General features: G+C 35.8%; 2 protein-coding genes across 4 annotated transcripts in view; one reads left to right on the forward strand and one right to left on the reverse strand.

Moving 5' to 3' along the window:
* Positions 1–219: 219 nt before the first annotated feature.
* LOC140052656 (GPI ethanolamine phosphate transferase 2-like) lies at positions 220–14,161 on the reverse strand. 3 transcript variants are annotated; one of them, XM_072098326.1, is made up of 13 exons: positions 14,078–14,128; positions 12,608–12,676; positions 8,164–8,593; positions 7,582–7,791; positions 7,079–7,409; positions 5,232–5,444; positions 4,594–4,811; positions 3,917–4,198; positions 3,414–3,694; positions 2,647–2,823; positions 1,922–2,255; positions 1,649–1,815; positions 220–829 (listed from the first exon to the last, which is right to left on the reverse strand). In XM_072098326.1, the coding sequence occupies exons 3-13, from the start codon at positions 8,557–8,559 to the stop codon at positions 580–582; spliced, it is 2,859 nt and encodes a 952-aa protein (XP_071954427.1). In that variant the 5' UTR covers positions 8,560–8,593; positions 12,608–12,676; positions 14,078–14,128; the 3' UTR covers positions 220–579. The 3 variants fall into 3 exon arrangements, with proteins under 3 accessions (XP_071954427.1, XP_071954428.1, XP_071954426.1); XM_072098327.1 differs by lacking the exon at positions 12,608–12,676 and having other exon boundaries at positions 14,078–14,161; XM_072098325.1 differs by lacking the exons at positions 12,608–12,676; positions 14,078–14,128 and having other exon boundaries at positions 8,164–8,874.
* A 246-nt stretch (positions 14,162–14,407) lies between these two features.
* The window catches only part of LOC140050914 (protein O-linked-mannose beta-1,2-N-acetylglucosaminyltransferase 1-like), a 90,086-nt gene continuing 84,307 nt past the window's right edge, over positions 14,408–20,186 (forward strand). Inside the window, exon 1 of the mRNA XM_072095914.1 lies at positions 14,408–14,490. The gene's annotated coding sequence lies outside the window, so the exon portion shown is untranslated. The remainder of the gene's footprint in view (positions 14,491–20,186) is intronic.

A 20,186-nucleotide genomic window follows, 5' to 3' on the forward strand; every position in this document is an offset into this window, starting at 1 on the left:
GGTGATGTTAACAATTTTTATCTACAGTAAAAAAGTACTACAGACAGAATAGTTTTATTCTTTGTATTATATTTAAAGGCATTTTAGAAAGAAATAATAATACAAAAATATAAGTATTTAATTGCATATTATATACATTAAAATAAATAGTACACTTTGCCCTGCTATTTAAAGCAATAGGGCCCAATGAGTATAAAATTAAAGTTGTATTAACTATACATAAGTTGAGCAATACTCTAGGTATAGGAATGAATACATAGTATAAATTGTTTTTTTATGATGGATAGATGGGGAAATATGCATACATGAGACATCACATATTGGATCATTCAGAACATCATGATGGCCGGAAACTCATCCATATTAATTTCATGATGTACGGTAATTCAATTTTAAAACTTTTCCTACGTTTTTTCGATCTAAAAACAAATACTATATGGGCTTAAATTGTGATAATTTTTATTTATATATTTAAATGGTAAAAGTGTGAATATATATACACTATTTTTACAAAACGTAAACAAATGCAGAGAAAGTGTCTGAAAAGTACTGAAATAAACACTTCAATTTACTTTATAATTATTTTCTTTTTAGATAATTTGGACCTTGTGGTCTTGTACAATAACACACCAAAAAAAATGTGCTTCCAAAAATGATAAACATTACTAAAACACACGTATGCATTGCTTCGTAAAGTAACTTCGGCGAAAAGACACTCCAGATAAAGAGATGGTACCGTTGCGATGAAACTACTATGGTGTACGCAGCCAATGGTAATGCACGACACAGCATTAGTGACAGGAACGCTTGAGGAAGTGCTGTTGAATCACTATAAAATGAAATTGATATATGTTTGAAAAAGAAGCTACTTTTCTTTGCAATTAACCAAGTATTAAAAGATAACCAGGTATTAAATTTCAACATACAATGGCAATGTTAAAGATGTATTGTCCCTTGAAACACAAAAAATAAAGGTTAAAATATTCTAAATTTAAATTGGCCATATCAAAGTAATATTAAAATTTTCAATTTAAGTCGAAAATTTGAGCTTAAAACAACAAGTTTACGTAATTAACAGGTATATTTATTTGATTACATTTCGTCTGGAAAATCGTCGTGAGCGAAAGTAAACAAAGATTTCAAACCACAAGTATGCATTATGCATGATACTAATTAGAATTGTTTACAACTCGTCACGGTTGAGAAGGTGTTTTCACATAGATCGCAAGAAAGTTTTATGATTATGCATACAGAGTAGCCAAACAAGCTTGTTGCATAATATGAGATATGTTTTGATCAAAAAATTTTGACTGGAAGTCAAAGTAATTTTATGAACAAAAAACGTCTGTATTTCAGTTAAATGATTTTTTTCCTACTTATTTTTGGTGAAAGTTAATAACTATTACGATACTTCAAAATTACCCACTTTTTTTCGAAATCTTTAAAAAAAAATTTTTTTTGGAATTAGTCAAAGCGACAATACATCTTTAAGCTCTGTCTACACTATCAAACTAGTTTGACAAAAAAAGTGTGATGTGGCCATCTGGTAGTGATATGCCCAAATAGGGTAGTGATATGACATCATCATGTCCATATATGGCACATAAAGTTTGATAGTGTAGACAGAGTTTTAGATTATAATACCTACATTTTGTGAGAATTGTATGTACTCTGTTTAAGTAGAGTGAGCATCCAAGACACAGGACCAAAATTGGTGGCTACCAGTAAAAAAGTCCCAACAAAGGCTGGATCATGCGAGTCTAATCCCACATATCCAGATGACAAATCTATAGTAGCGATGCTATTTGAATTTCCCTAAAACAGAAAGTTTTTTAAAAATTACTATTAAACATTTCTATTTGAAATTATGTCTTTGCTTAAATTCTAGTCTAATCTAAAAACAATAGCAAAACATTTTTACCTGATGATAAAATGTAGTTTGGCCCATCCAGAAACAAATTACACTCCAATTCCAGGCTTTGAGAGAAAGTTTAAACAAAATATCTTCTAGGCTTCGTTGAATAAACAAAGTCATGGCGACAACAGCTGTATTATGTGGCCGTAGTAACAGCACCACAAATAATATGAAACTCTCATATAAAATGCTAAGCAGTCTAGTTCCACTATTATTATTAGTACTACTTTGTGATTTGGTTTTTAACAAATGTTTTGAAATATTTTGAAGATAATTGAATATTGCACTGAATATCTTGAGCAGCAAAAGTACAAAAGTTATTCGTGCCTCTGCAATTCCTCTGAAATAGGAACAAGAAAAAATATTAGGTGGTGGAGTCGAGTTGAATAAGTACGATCAGTCAGCCTTTCAATGAATGAAAATATTCTCTCCATTTAATTCAACAAATACAAAACATTTATTATATGTGTAGAACAAACAATCCAAAACGTTTCTAAATTAAAAATGTTTTCGTCAAAAGGTTAGGCCCATTAAAAATATGACGCCTGCAACTTGATCGCTGAGTAGAGCGGTTTTGAACCATCGACGGTCTCACACAAACATTTTCTTTTTTAAACAAAAACGTCCATTGTACCCCAAATATTGTGAGGATGGATCCAAATAATGCATGGCACGGGCTGTATAATCAACCAATCAAATGACAAGGATACACTTAAATGCAGTAAACTTACTTGTATGATGATGGTACCAACACTGGTAACACTACGTTTCCTACAGCATGTCGATATAGACATATAAACAACAGAATTAAGATGTTTGAAGGTGAAAATAGACGTTCTGACAAAATGACGTAGACTGCTGCAAGTGACAATACATGGACCACAGAAAGATAAATTGCATTCTCAGGTCTGGAGAAGAAGTGAAGATATAATAATAATAAACTAGAAATATAATAATAAAAAGACTGCTGTAAGCTCTGTCTACACTATCAAACTTTATGCGACAACAAATGTAATGTGCAATATTTGGGTACACAACACTTTTTTGTCAAACTAGTGTTGACAGAGCTTTACAAGTTGCAGCTTGACTGTATCATACGTTCTAACTCTTTCCTACTGTTATGTCTTAAAACAAACTTCACACCCAAAGACTCACAGGACATAATGTATTGTATGATGGTTGAACCAAAAGAAATCTAACAACTTGCTTTGGTTGAACAAAGTAATGTATTTTCAGCAAATACTGTATGTTAAACAATTTACTGCATGCATTTTAATATAACACAGGGGTATATTACACAGTCTTAGATTGATAGGCCTGTCAATAAGAGGATTATTTTGTCATTACTATGGGGGAAAAATCTTAATTTAATTACAAATGAATCTTGACAATTATACTGACAATTCACAATGCAAATTTGTAAATGTAAAATCAAAAACAATAAAATCATATGTTTTAAATTAAAATAATATATAAAATGGCCAAAAAGTTTTACTACCTAACGAGCCAGTCCCCAATATCAGGTAAATTAGCCCATTTCATTCCTGTCTGATTCCATGATCTTAACACTCTGCAAATGATTAGGATTACAAAAATTAATTTAGCATCCTCCGACCTCTGAACTTGAATGCTACGAACAAACAATCCAACCAGCAGTGTTGTGGTCAGGAAATACCATGTTTGGTGCTCTTCCTCTACAAAACTACTGGACATGAGACTAATGGTATGAGTTACACTCCCTAATAGAAGAAACTTCTCTAATATTGAAAGTGACCTTATCTGAAAAATTATGATAAAGAATGAAATAAATAAATAAATTATGCACATCACTATGGTAGTTTAGGTAAGAAAATGTTTTCTTCTGTCCTTTCCTTCTTAGAAAAATAGTTGCTATAAACAAGTTGTAAATAATTCAATATGCTTAAAATTCTAAACTATGATTACATTTGACAACATCTTTGTTTTAAAGAGTAACATTGTATGATTTTTCCATTTACTTACAAAAGACAAGATTTTGAAGGTATTGAGAGACACAAGTATTGATATCTGGAGATATATGGCAACTGCAACAGTTATAACAAAAGCAGTGGAGTGCATGATAGCAGATGGTGATCCATTACACAGCATATCACTTGTATCTAATCCACTAGTACATATTGTCACATGGGTTGTTAGGATTGCTAAGCAACAACATCCAAGGTAGAACAGTTTTGATATGTGGAAGTTCATTGGTGTTGAGTTGGAAGATGTGTAGGTAAGTGCTACTCCAATTAGAACTAACACCTGCAAAATTTAAAGAGTTACTTTAACATCTGAATTTAATATTTATATATAGTTTTCAACATACAATTATGTCAGGTGAATCCTTGGAATTTGATTGGTTGATTTTGTATGAAGTGGCAGACATTATATCCTCCCATTTCGGCAGTAAAAGTGTTACAATGTGAGAAATTTATTCCACCCGGTAGACAAGTGAATAATGGGAGAACAAAATGAAGCCATGCAGAATTAGTATTGTGTGTGTAAACTGTTTCAATAAAAAAAGACTTTCGGGCATAAAGTGCTTGAGATTGTATGAAAAACTTAGTATTATTCATGTCTTCCATTTTGAATATCTCAGAAATGTCCAAATTCTAATGGCATTCTAATCATATTTACTGTTCTGTGTCTTTTCTTACCATTGAACAGAGGACAATCCCGCAAATCATTGCATGGACATCATATCTTGTAACAGTTTCAGATAAATTGGATTGCATCATTTTTAGAACCTTAAAATACTTGTCAACAATCTTTGAAGCCACTTCTTTTGAAGCAGCAGATGTGGATTTATTTGCATATTCATTTAGCCATCCAGCATGCATTTCAATTATGTGTTGGTAATCAATAGTAATATCATCTATATGGGGAAAAAAAGTATGAAACAAATAATTAAATTATAAAAATATTTCCTCTTTCAAATTTACTCTTTACTTTATAAAAAAAAAGACTTGAAAATGTATGATACACGGTTTCAAATTGAATACATTTAAAAGTTAATTTTAAATTGCATTATCTATGTAAGTCATTCATGATGTATATATTTGAAAAGTAAATTCGAACATTTATGTTAAAGTTGTATTTAAATAATGACTTAGATTCCTTACCACCTTTTCCAAGTTTAACTTTGTTGACGTTTTTCGTGAAGCATTTTGATACCACCATACAATTTTTTAACAATTATGTCATGTGTACTTATTATATTATGATATCAATATTTCTATATTCAAAGTTAAATAAAATCATTCATAATATTAAAATTCAAATTTTAAAATGTTACCAAATATCGCCTGATTAAAACTTTGCTTCATTAATGTCATCAACTGATTGCTGTTCAGCTGTAGCGCCCTCAATTGTTGCCTCAATGGGAACAGGTTCAACACTTCAGGTATGATAATTCCTAAACTGTTTTGTGGGATTGGAAGACCAAACATAGTAGCCAAAGAGGGCGCCATGTCAATCTGTTGAACCTCACCATATGGATATGAAGAGCCTGTACAAATATAAATATAGACAGTTTTATATTTTGTGCAATTTTTTTCAGTAATAAATAGTAACTGAGGATTATAAACAAGCACGAATGTGCAATACTCGGGGTACAGCGAAAGAAGCTGTAATGACGTCATAAGACAGGATTTAACGTCACGTACACATCAATAACCGCGCTACCAAATACGGCTATACGGTACCATCTTCGAGACGTGATATGGCTGCTTCCGGTTTGAAATTTAAAAATCCGGCTCTATAGCTTTGAGGACATGGGCCTGTAGTATATTCATGCTAAATCCGAGCTCAATACTACAACGAATAAGGGAGGAGTAGTACTTTATAAATCGCAATTTTTGCTCAATAGTGTCCGGATGGAAGAAGAAGAGGAAAAGATGAGAGTCCTAGACTCAGGTACCCCGAGTAATAAACGAGAAATACGTATACAGTATATTTCACCATAAAGTTAATGAAAAATAGGTTTCGCCAGGGCTCGAACCGGAACCTTCTGCGTGTTAAGCAGACTTGACAACCACTACACTACGAAACCTCTTACACTAAAAATGTGGGTTACACAAAGTTTTTTAATCCATTTAAATTACAAATAAATATGGTAATAAGCACAAAGCAAAATAAACATGTGTAAAAGAGATAATTACCGATTACACAAAATAAGTATTTAAAAAAATAATAAAAATAAGATATACTGTGTATAATTATCATATTGCGTATACAGTACTTTTCACCATAAAGTTTAAAAAAGAAAGGTTTCGCCTGGGCTCGAACCAGGTATCTTCTGCGTGTTAAGCAAACGTGATAACCACTACGCCAAGAAGCCGCATATAACTACATGACGCTGTGGTGTGTCTCACACATTGTGGCTTCTTAATTAAACAAATTAATTAAAAAACAAGCATGAATGTGCGATACTCGGGGTACAGCAAAAGAAGCTGTAATGACGTCATAAGACCGGATGTAACGTCACATACACATCAATAACCTTGCTACCAAATACGGCTATACGGTACCATCTTCGAGACGTAAAATAGCTGCATCCGGTTTGAAATTTTAAAATCCGTCTCTATAGCTTTGAGGACATGTCCCTGTAGTATATTCATGCCAAATCCCAGCTCAATACTACAACAAATGGGAGGAGTAATACTTTATAAATAGCACTTTTTACTCAACAGTGTCCGGATGGAAGAAGATGAGGAAAAAAGAAGAGAGTCCTAGACTCAGGTACCCCGAGTAATAAAACGAGATATAGTCTATATCATATTATGTATACAGTATATTTTACCATAAAGTTTAAGAACATGTGCCTGTAGTATATTCATGCAAAATCTTAGCTCAATACTACAATGAATAAGGGAGGAGTAGCACTTTTTACTCAATAGTGTCCAGATGGAGGAAGAAGGAGAAAATGAGTAAGTCCTAGACTCGGGTACCCCAAGTAAAAAGGGGACTATACAATACCAAGCTAAACACATTAAATTTAATTCATGCTTCTGCAGTATCAAAATAAAATTGTTCTAAAAATGTTGTTTTTAAATTTGGACACAAGTTACTGTATTGTTTAATTGTGTGTGTATGTCATTAGCCGCTGTCACCTGCAAGGAATATAATATGTATAACATTTACCTTCAATTGAATTTAACTTTGAACTTAGCATGACAAGCGGTGTGAGAATCTCACTAGGCGATGCACCACCATGGCTACCAGTTTCACTCATTCCATGATCTCCACACAAAACTAATAAAGATGGAAGCTCCCTATTCATATCCTTTCTTTCCATTGATGTATAAATCATGGATAATACCGAGTCCATCTCTTGCAGTTTTGGTTGTACAAGGGGGCTTGCTGGTCCCCCAATATGTCCTATGTGATCAAGGCCTAGGTAGTGTAGGATGAGGACGTCCCAATCTTCCCTTGCAAGTGTTGGCTTCAAATGTCGTGTTACATTGTCATCAACCTAAAAGCAGACCAATAATTGATTAGACACCTTCTCACTAAAACAGAATTTAAACTTTTAGCGTATTTGCCTATGTATGTAGCATCATCAAATTTTGAGTTCAATTTTTGTTTGATTTCTTTTGAATAAGCACTACAAGAGTTGGGCCTAAAATCTGCAAGTACGTACTCACCTCTGTATAGTCAGACACAAAGAATGATGTTGTTCCGTCCACTTCATCAAAGCTGTTTGGAAAGAGTCTAATCCATGTGTCATCTCCATAGAACAGCATCTTATATCCAGCCACTTTAAGTTGATAAATAATGTTGTCCTCTAATAGAGCCTTGGAATCAACATTCAGGATAACATCCACAAATCCTGGAATTGTTCCTGATGTTAATGCCTGTTGGAAAATTATTTAAAAAATAAATCCTTGATTTATTATGTATCGCAAGATGAATTTGATTAGCAGAAGAATCATAAGACTCTGTGGGTACATATGTAATCTGACATGATTTTTTAGTTGAGATTTAAATGTGTATTACTATATATGAATGACCAAGTATGCTCAGGGGGTCTGGGAACAAAATGTGAAAATTAAGAGGTGAGATTATACTTACTTATACATTTTTTATTATTTAGCATAAATTTGTGAGTGGTATTATATCCAATGATGGAATTAAACTTGGTCATATAATAATGTAATGGAAAATACAAAACTCATAACTCATACAAGTACAGTAATAAAAAAAGTAAAATTAATTACTGGCAATACCTTTACTCTGGGCATTGTGACAGTAGGAGAATGAGCTTTGGCGATGAAACTTAAAGAATATCCACTGTCAATTAACTGTTGGGTGAAGATCATTCTCTTTTTGTCCCCAAGTAAAAAGTCCCATCTAAAAGCATCAATAAGCACTAGGACAAGTCGTCCAAACATAGGCTGTCTCAGAACATCATTGTCAGAAGGATAGCTAGGCTCTGGTGCAACGCCATCATTGTTGGTAGTAGGATAGCTAGGCTCTGGTGCAGCATCACTGTGTGATGCATGCCCTGGAGGTATTTGTTTGATTGGTAGGAACCCTTTTATAAAAATGAATAAACCCTGAAGTTGGGCAGTAATACATGTTGTTATTAGTATTATAGCGAATGTTGGCAATAGTAATTTCATTGACAATTCCTGTTGAAACAGATGTTTTCTAATTCTGAAATGTAAAATAAAATCAGTATTAGTAGGCACACACGATTGTGCTTCGGAGGCCATCTTGTTGAGATGACAAATAGTCGTGACCATTCAATCAAACAACAAAAATAAAATAGCGTTATCAGGAAATTTTCGGACATCGTGTTAGTTAAAAAATCCTGAATGGAGGGTCATATGAGAAAAAAATTTACCGTGAAATGTTCTTACAATATTGACCTACGTTACTACAGTATATGCATAAAAACAATTATACATATTTTTTTTATCGCCTAAAATCCATTGAAAAAAACCTCCTTGTGTTAATATTGTCGCACTTGACCAAATTACAACATTGGTGCTGCGAGCGAAAACGTGATTAAATGAGTAACATGCCTGCAAAATCTACACTAGTATCTATAAATTTCTGTGACATTGCATTGACCTACACCAAGTGCCTGGTATAGGTGCTGCTTGTGCCCAGAAACTGGAGAGCCTGTTACGGGAATATCACCACAGACACCATAGGAGGTATAAAGGGATTGGGAAAAGTGAAATTTACTAATATTACTCTACTAATACTATGGATTGACTTCATTTAGTGGGGAGGGATTGTGACTACAATGAATGGCTTAACGTGACCTGGGAGGCCAGTTTAACTACCGCTAATGAGGAGTCTATTATCTACCGTGAGCCTCGCGAGGATAGACGAGATCAATCTGGATCAGAGTCAAGATCACCTGCACAACGTCCCGAGGCTGGAGACCACATACTAACCAATCCTCAAGCAGTCCCAAGGGGGGTTTCATCAAACACGCCTGGTTAGCTCTCTTATGCAGATTCTTGAGTGGTACCGGAATATCGGGACACTCCACCTACTCTTTCGTTTCAAGTTACCCAGGTAACCTCTGCTGCTAGTCCTGGGATTACGGCAGCAAATTCAAGGGCCCAGGTAACTGCTACCATCGATAATGAGCTTTTGAAAAGAAATGTGACATCACCAGCGATAGAAACAAAATTATGCTAGGTGGCAGCACAAAATTATGTTAGATTATGCTAGGCACAATTATGGACAAAATGAAAAAAAAAAAACAATGTATAAGATGTTTTTGTTTTATGTACCACAAAAGTGAAAAGCAAAAAAAAAAAAAGGGAGTGGGGGTCAGGTTTTGGTCAAATTTTGCTACTGCAGCTCATGGTAATATTATTATTATTACTGCCTTTCCGCTGAAAAGTCTGCCAACATTTCCGCTTGGGCTGCTCCGTAAATCTCTTTTACTAGTTTCTTCCAGTCTGATCTTTCATTGGCTAGTTCTTTAAGTTGTTTCATGGTAAATATGCTTCAGAATTAGGTTTTTTGAATTATGCTAGATTTTCTAAAATTATGCCTAGCATAAATGCTAGATGGGTCAAAATTTTGCTAGAATTGGCCACTATGCCTACAAGAGACAGGCACCAGATTTAGGTACCATCAAAGAAGAAAGTTACAGCTTCTTCTGGTTTTTGGAAACCATCTGGAGAACCATGGATGCATGGTACATGCTTTGCTCCAATGGCCATCAATGAGATCTTCACTCGGACGCAGGCTTGTTGCACTAATATACATGTTAATCTTTTTCCACAAGACACACTGGGGAGTGGAATCCGCAACCCGATCTGACGATTGGGGTGGCTGACTTGGAAGGGTTCAACCTGGTAGGATGTGTCTCACTCGCTGTTCAGTTAGGTACAAAGATGTGGTGCACCTACTGGTTGACTCAGTGGGGCCCATCGGACTCTAACAACAGACGGTGGTCATCAGTGTGAAAGATGTGTCGGCACGCCTTCCTCTGTTTGGCATTGAAGTGTTCCGTCACCAGTGCAAAGCCGAAATAGGTTTAGGGGAAAACACTCCTGAACCTATCAACCATCAACACTGTCGAGGAGAAATTGTGGAGTAAGATACAAATGCTCCTCAGGGCATTTGCCAGCTGCAGGATGTTCAAGCAATTCTTTGATCGCAGATCGCAAGAAGGCAGCGCAACATCTCCTTCTGTTGAAGCTAATCAGATATCGGGACAGAGTAGTCAAGACCAATCTACCCGAGTACCCAGGCTCATGCTGTAGCGCACTAAGAGTTGGCCAGGGTAGGACCCCCATCTCGCCAAATGCGATGTATCTACCCTACTAACAGGTAGAAGGGAGGATCACAAAAGATGGCTACACTCCCAAAGAGTTGTACTGGTCTAGTCCTCGAGTCGGCTGGCTCTGCTAGCAGTGTCTCATTCAACGTCGCACAAGAAGACAGCTTCAAATAGGAGAGCCCAGGTGATCCGGATGGAAATAAGCATCAAACGCTTCTATCTACTCATGGGCCGTTTTCTTCACTTCCCGTCTTGAGGGTGGTGGTGATCGGTGCCTCCTCTTGGTTGATGAACTCCACACGGCTTTCTTATAAGGCTGTGTGGCAGTTGGTTGGGCAAGGCAACTCTCGGCCTCAGCTTCTGCGGCTAGCTGGCCCTTCCATTCAAGGTCCATCTGCTGGGCCATTGTGTCAGTCTATACAGGTTTATTGTGGTTTAGTAGCAGGAGAGTAAACCGATCCAGCGACTCACCCCCATTGATGCTTGCAGGTCATGCATCATGTCCAGAGTTTTCTGGTTGATGCCGCTCACATTGGCCCTGATGGTCTTAACCAGGTCGTCCAAGGTGGCCTCAAGTCTCCTATGATTTCTGTAGCATATTTTTGTGGCACAGCTTGGTCAGCGAAGGGCGGTCGTGGTGTACCTGCAAGGCGACTAACTGTAATTCCCTTGGCAGTACCAGGAGGCGCTCACCAGAATTTTCTTGTTTCAGAAACAGAATGCCGACGGACAGGTAAAGGCTGTCTTGATTCAACGAGAAGAACTTCATGCTCGTGCTGAAAAGGAACAGCTCATTAGTTGAGGGGTCGCTGTTGCGTTCTAACCACTGCAGGATAGGATGAAGATCAGCATTCTTGCGTTAGTCCTGGAGTTTGCTGGGTCACTCAACCGCCAGAGTCTTAAACACATTCCTCGCTACCTACTTCTTTTTGCATGACTAATTTGAGAGATGGGTACGATGTCATCAGGTAGACACAGCAGGTAGTTTCAGAAATACAATGGCCAGCGACTCCTTATGGGTTGTACAGCAGTTACATTGTTCAGTGTGCTGGATGCTAGTGTACGTTTACTCATTTCTTATCCTCTTGCACTTGCAGCAGTTCCCAACCGATGGCGTGATCTGATGCGTCCACATCTAGTATGAATTCATCACTTGTGTCCGGTAACGTCAAGACAGGAGGTTAAACCAGTGCATTCTTGAGAGATTCAAAAGCGACCTGTTGGTCTTCTCCTCACACAAATTGGGCAGTTGGAAAGGCCAAACGACATTTTGACGAATTCATACGAACCGTGCTTGGTGATGAACGCAGTTTCCCTCTGGTCTGTCTCCTCCTTCATCGATAACTGAAATTAACCCCATAGAGCCAGAACCAGATGTTCCATGATATGGATCAATGCAATCCCTTATCAACGGCAACGGATAGGTGTCCTTGGTGGTGATGTTATTCAATGCTTGGTAGTCAGTAGCAGTCACCCTAACCCTGCACTAGGACTGGTAGTGATGCCCACTCCGAGATTGAGTGTTGGATCACACAAGGTTGTAACATATTTTTTATCTCTTTCTACTCTTCATCCGCAAAATGTAGTGGCGTTGGTTGGAGCCTTTGCTTTATAGCTGAGGCATCGCTCTTGTTGATAGAGTGCTCGATACCCTTGAACGTACCAATATCGAGCTGATGAGAAGCGAAAACCTCTTAATGCTGGGGGATGAAAGCGTATAACTGTATGAACTCAAAATGCCGGAGAGATCAGCATGAGATGCTTCAAGCATCTCCACCAGTTGACTGGGTACTGCCAAAACAGGTTCATCATAGCTGGTTACAGAACATACTTCTACAGCGTTAACCTCACTCTCTTCCACCTGGTTGGCTTCCATGGCTGTAGTGATGTCTCTCCCATGCTTCAAGGTAACGTACCTGTAATGTTGACCACGCACAGGTACGGAGTACACAATCCCTGAAGTTCTATCTATATCCGGACCGGATCTATATAAAAGATAAATTGTTTGGTGAAAGTTGACACTGGACATGCGCTGCAGAGTGATGTGGTATCACTTTACGCTTGGCGACAAGGACATGAGCAATTATGAGGGGTTTCAGGTTCTCGATTTCCCCTCAGAGACTGTGCTTGCGCTCACAGCTGTACGCAGTCGATGGCCCTATCTGTTCTCGTTTTCTTGAAGTTGCCTTACAGAGAATATCATATCTGATGTTGTACGACCAGCCCGGAAGCTACATTGACTTTCAGGAGAAATATTTTCAGCAAGGACTTGTAAAAGGACATTTTAAAATAGAAATATAGTACCTCTGTATTAATTGTTAATATCATCGCACTCAAACAAATTACAACACATTACCACTAGCCTAGTAAGTTAGTAGTAGTAGGCCTAGGTCTCCAGCCAGCACTGAGCAGGCTAGTTATCCCATCATCATTATGGGATATGACCGGTTGGGCCGCCGACAAGTTGAGCCGCCGGTGATTTCTATTTAACGCCCAGTGCATGCGTCTTTTACGACATTTCGCGTAGTGATTAGGGTGGTGTCCTAGTACATAAGTTCATGGTCTTGGTTTATTGTGTCATGAAAATAAATAATATATAATTACAATTAACAACACAGCAAAGGAAAGTAGTAATATTTAATTGTTTTTAATCTTTCGAGGAAAGAATTCAGTGCACTCCATAATTTTTCTCGCGTGTAGGTCTATCACGTAAAATCACGTTGTCTCTCAGAGGACTAATTAATACTAGAGTACAGTATTAACATTCTTCGAATGAGGTTAAATAAAGATTATTTTTTATTTACTAATCTTTTAATATCATATTTTATTGAATTTTACAATGTTAATACACAAAATATTTTAATAAAAAACGTGATTTTATGTAATTATTTTACCGAAAAATGGAGTACGCCTAGTTCATACAACTGCCGACTAAAAACGAACACTTTCGGTGATGTTTTAGGCCTTATATTTTGGAATCTACAAGCCAGATATTCATAATTATTTTTTTATTATAATATTGAATAATATATTATATATACTAAAAACCATGATTGATATATAAACTTTTGAATGTACATCGTTATCCCTAATAATATATAAATAGAACGAGCACCGGCGAAAGTTAGCATATGGCGTTCCATAGAAAATAACGTTTTTCTGGCGGCGGCTTAACTTGGCATCTAGGCGGCGGCCTAGGCCTAACCTAGCTAGCTAGCTAGGGCCCAGGCCTTAATATAGGCTTATCATAGACATAGGCTAGTACTAGCTAGCCTAGAGGCCTACCTCCTTCTCTAGCTAGAGAGAGGACGGTATATGGATGGATTCCTTCCTACATTAGGTCTAGGCCTAGTTAGTAACATTTTTAGACGGCGGCATTTACTAACGTGATATTTTGACCATGTATTGTAGTACAATATAGGTGTACTATATTGAGGCCTAGCCCTATATAAAAAGTAAACAAAAAAAACAACAACGAGGCGCAGGCATGCATGTCCTCTGTTGAACGCCCTCAAGAGTAACAATTTGGAAATAGTTTTTAGTCTTTTAAATCCAGCAGAGAATTTTTATTTTGATCTTGATTTGTTGTGCGCACTGCGCATGGCGGATTCATTCAACCGTGTTTTGATGGCAGCAGAGGAGCATGCAGCAGCAGACGGTTTTTGTTTTTGTTTGTACGTGTGTGTGCATCATCCATATAGGCCCTAGATCCAGTACATGTTTTTAGCAGCAGCGAGAGCAGCAGACAGAGAGAGAGAGAGTAGACTCTGAATACAGTATTCACATGATTTTATCATCGGTATGTGTTTATTTTGTTGTTAATTAGCCGTCGATAATGAAGCTGTTTGGACAAATTTTGATATACTAGGCCTACTAGGCCCCTAGGCCCTAGGCCTAGGTTAGGCCTAGCTAGGTAGGCTAGGCTTTGTTTGTATGAGGTAGGCCTACTAAGCCCTAGCTAGCTAGGCCTAGCTAGGCCCGCCCTAGCCTATCTATGCCTACTACTGGGTCCTACTACTAGGCCTAGCCTAGGGGTGTCAGATAAAATCGGTCGTGTTCATTATGTTTTAGTTAATTTTCAATATTGGAATTTCTAATAATACTATTTGACATTTTTTTTAACCTCGATCGTTATTTTTTAAGTACAGTAAAAATATAAATATTTATCTTTAACAGGTTTTAATGAATTGTAATGTGTTCTTTTAGAAAATCGTTTTAAAATGTTTTTTTGTTTTATTGTTTCAAACTTTTTGAAAAGATTGGCATGCCACTGTTTAAAGTTTTGAAAATAATAAATAATAGTTTAATAGTTAAACAAGCCTATTGCGTATTTTTTAATCACAGTTAATTACGATACTCGTTCTATAGGCTACCTGCAGTGGATACCAGCTCAATGAGGTTTATGCAATAAAGGAAGATGATGCATGATGATGATTTTTGCATTATATCCGCCACTCTGACGTGAGCATGGTTTTAGGATAATAATAAAATAATATATATAGATAATATGCCGTTATAAATCAATCTACCGGCCCTACAGTAGGTCTATGATGTACAAAGATAAATGAGAATAATAATGTATGGATAAATAAGAGTCGACACGATTCTCAAAGTAAAGAGGTAATCTGCACTGATATTTAAACATTTAGATTTACAAACGGCGTATGGATGTGAGACACTGAGTTGTACTTAATTATTTACATTAAATGATTATTATAAATGAAGAAATAAAAGATATTCAAATTATCGGTGACGTATACGTAAATTATATACATTGTTCCACAAAAACACGTGCAGGAGGTGTAGACGTTTTAAACGTATGGTTATTAGTAATAGACGTCATTACCTGGCCACGGACAACGATCGTACATGTTTTGTCCATGATTTGACACACTAATAAGTGCGTGTTTTTTAAAAAGGGGAAACCCCATCTGCAAAATAACGTATTGTTAGAGGAAACAGTTGCACGATCATAGAAGGCGCATCTCCGTCCATATGTCTTATTCGGGGGTTTATTTCAGTAACTCGCCTTTTAACCATCCGCATATAATGATCATTTTACTAAAAACTCTTTTAAACATAAATAAAAGAAATAAAAACGTGATTTGCCTCAACAATAATCATTATAGGCCTACACTTAATATTATCCTACATAACACATATAAATAAAATAGAAGTAAAAATACTGTAATGTGATCGAATATGGATATGATATAATCTGCCACAGTATGTATAAGTATAAAAATGGATACGCTGGCTTTACAGGCTATACTGTAGGCCTACATTGTAAAAATTATTTTTTTTAATTCTCTTTTACGTAATTGTTTGCATAATAAAAGACACAGACGTATATCCTCTATATAAAATATTAATTACAGTACATATAAATAGAGGTAAATTATTATTGCCTAATATAATATTATGCCTAGTATAATATTTTAACGTGTTTAGAAATGGCCATTTTGAAAGAACACAAAAAAAGAAGGAAAAAAATTATTTTATTAATGATTGAATTAAATATTTTAACCAAAAATATCCACATAAATAATTTGGTTCCTAAAAATTATCAATTAGATCTATATAAACGAAGAAAATGTATATCCCGCTAGCATGCATCAAACACGACCAATATCATCAAAAGTATAGCTCTAGCGGCGTGCCATACAAAATACCGGAAGTTGATTTTATCGTGACCGATTTCAGACGCGACCGACCGACTTTCCCGGACGAATACCCCCACCTCAGCCAGGCTGTGTGATGGTGTTGCAGCATAGAATTGCTTATTTACCTAGCATCAGGTGATTTAAAACGTTTTGCGATCTAATATAGCCTCTAATAGGTGATATTTATGTAGGCGTACACTGTTAGAATATAAATACCTGTATATCTAAAATATATAAGAAAAATATTAGGCATGTTTTCGATTTTTTCTGATTTTACTAACATTTCGAACCCAAAATAAAATGTCATCACGAAGACATGTGGGCAACGAAATTTCAAATTTTTAATCGGAATTTTTCGTAGAAGATCGTACATTCATTCGTTTTTTCTATAAAAAAACCAATCAGAGTTAGTAAATTTGTGCGCAAGTTGACCCCTTTTAAACATTTTAAGGGTCACACTTTTCTATTCCCTTAAAATGTCTGCTGCTCTATAGCGGTGTTGCTAGTCGCTAGCCGTGCCAATTAAAATTGTTAATTTAACAAAATATAGCATTACCAACAATAAAACCTCAATTTGCGTCAATAAATGTCTGTATTGCGTCAACTAGTATGACCAACCAAGACCTACAAAGAAATACCAAGGCCTGCCAATTTAAAGTGTTAATTTAACGAAATATGATATAGGCCTAAGCCTATAGAGATACTATAAAAATAAATATACAATATTATATACTATATTAATTTTATCTATGTAACACTGATTATATTTATTATGTCTTCGATACCCCAAAATATATCTGAATTCATTTTATTCTACAGTATTAAAAGAATTATTTATATGTACAACAATATACAACAATATAATTATAATCAATGATGTTATATAGTTTTATAGAATAAAATACAAAGAGAAACATCATATTTTGTAGATTATCATTCGCACTTTATATGGTACTGTACTGGCAGAGTTGGGTAGGCTTGATACTCGATGCAGCTAGCTCCTGTTGTATATGGAAATTTAACATTCTTGGTGTCTATATCGTGCTAAAATTTAGGTTTTATTGTTGGAAAAGCTATTAGAACTTATACCATACATATTTCATTAAAGGGGGGTTCCAGGTTTAAAATGAATAGTAAAAAATGTAAAATATATTTGTTTGTCTCTTGAACGGTAAAAGTTTCAATTTATATAAGCGCCCAGTGAAGCAGAACGAAGGCTGTGAAATGAGGCCAGATTACAAGTGCAGCTACGGCGATATGACACTGTGTTACAGAATAGGAAATTCGTGAAATGGTCAATCTTCCGACGACTGGTTAATTATTAACCATATCAATTACTTTTGTAAAATTATACTTATCTAATGTAATTTTAGTCGGTCTTCCCAATGTTTATAAAGTCAATTTTCTATGAAAATTCATCAAAACAGTGAAAAATTAGATATGTTTGCACTTTACGTTTGCCGATTTTCGCACTGACTTAGGGAAAGCCTTCAAAATCAATGAAGCGTAACGTATACATTCCTGCTGAGCGAGGAGAGCGAGACGACGATACACGTGCTCTCTCTGCCCATGCCTGGCATCGTCAGGTGATAAGCAGATACAGTATACAATACCAAACTGGTCGGTCGAGTATACCCCGTCTATAATCACAACATGAACGATGTACAGTATTTGGTTGAAGGTCGACTCGACCTACCGGAATGGTATAGATAATATAGCTCGAATGAGAGAGTTGGAATATATATTGCTAATTTTAACAAGTGTAGCCTATAGTAAAAGGCCTGGTAGTATCAATTCGCATAGGGTCTACTCTACACTAGCTAGCTCAATTTTTAACTGGGCCGAATCGGCTAGGTCTCCTTCCTACTACCTGGTCTCCTTCCTACTACCTGGTCTACTTGCTTGATGCAGTATCTGCTTTTTTGGAGAGTAAACTAGGCCTATTTTAGGCCTACTTGTAGACGATCGGGACACCATACGTGCGGACGGCGATCGGACCTCGTTTTGCTTCAATATTTACAGCCGATTTTGTAGAATGTTTTAGGTTTAGATTGTTTTAGGAGTTTGGTTGATAGGATAGGTTTGGAATCCACTCAGTTGTGTTATTTATGGGCCAATCGTTTAGTAGGCTAGCTAGGCCCATGATGGGCCCCAATGTTTTAACGTAGCCATCGTGGCATGGAATCCCAAGTCAGAATGGCTCTCAACACCCATGAAAAAAAAATGATTTAGGCTAGGCCTAGCCTAGTAGTATGTGAAGCCGATAATACGATCTGTACTATTCGAGGTATAAAAATAGTATATAATTTAAGACTCCGTAACCTTTTTTGTATTACTAAATAAATGTCAAATAAATATATGCTAGTGCTGTTATTATTACACTTTAGACCTAGCTCAGAAAATCTACAAAAATTTATTTCACAATGATCGGGCGGTCGTCGTTTGACAGGGGAAATTAGTTAACAAACACAACGTACAGTACATGACGTCGCAAGTTTGGAATCCACTGATGACGTGATTTTGTGAATATCTCATGAATATTAATGACCTTCCCTAAAGCTGCTGAAAAATAGACTTTCCATGAATTTACCCTAAAATGTATATGAAATTAAATTTTTTAATTTCTCGTTATTACTTCTTCATTCTGACATGTCTATATTGTTATGATATTTTTTATTTAATAAATAAACGATATTTAAAAGCAATTTTTAACCCAGAATCCCTCTTTAAATTAAATTTTAAATTGGCAGGGCTTTGTAGGTTTCGGTATTTAGGAGGACCCCTAGCCTAGTACTAAAGCCTAGTTAGGGCAGCCAGGCCGCCTCCTCTAGCCTACAGTACTGTACACTGTAATAAGTTTGAGCCGACCAACATTTTACAATATTAACATTAACAACAGAGTGGGTAGCCTAGCCTGGTGTTAGATTAGTACTGTAGTAGAGTAGTAGCTGACTAAAATAATAATTAATAATAATCTAATACAATGTTATACTTATTTTTTTAGAATTGATAATAAAACCCATTTCTATAGATTTTCACAATTACCGGTACTGTAAATTGTCAACATTTAAATGAATTTGTTTCTGTGTATAATAGTAATAATATATGTATTTAAAAATTATTCTCAAATTTGTATTTATATAAAAATGATAACTTAAAAATATACTGCATACTGTATGCCCGAACATACTCATTTGTGAGGAGGAAGAGTAGCGTACCACCCACAGACATTAAGGAAATGTATTATGGGCACCACGCTTTTCTCCGATATTATATAATCCCACCCTCTGAATTTTTGCTAAATTTGGACACAAGACTTTTAATCCCATTATCACCCCAGCCCCTACTTTTTGCCAATTTTTGGTACCCAGTCATATACAGGGGATACGATTTTTAGTTCCCAAAACTAAAAATGTGTACCTTGAACTTAAAAATATTCATTAAATTAAGATAATTATTAATTAATTAAATGTGAATGTGATAAAAGATTGCATTCATAGAAACATTGAGAAAACAAATTAATTATAAGGTGGTAATATAAACAGGTGATGACTCCATCTTGTTACAGTTGACTAAATTAATTATTATACCTATGTACATCTTGAGTTCTTCGGGCATAAACATGTTTGTTGTACCTGCTATGCTTGATTTAGCTCTTGAACTTGAACTATTGACCAAAAATAGTTTAAAATAGTTTAAAAAAATCTAGTATTCTTGCCTGTACCATTGATTTGAAGATTGTTACTGTAGTACTAATACTTTAAGAAACATGACTCTTCTTTACAATTTTAAAGTACTATGATATTTTCACATAGCTTTGTTTTGTACAGTA

Source organism: Antedon mediterranea, chromosome 6, assembly GCF_964355755.1.
Source record: "Antedon mediterranea chromosome 6, ecAntMedi1.1, whole genome shotgun sequence".
Classification (NCBI taxonomy): domain Eukaryota; kingdom Metazoa; phylum Echinodermata; class Crinoidea; order Comatulida; family Antedonidae; genus Antedon; species Antedon mediterranea.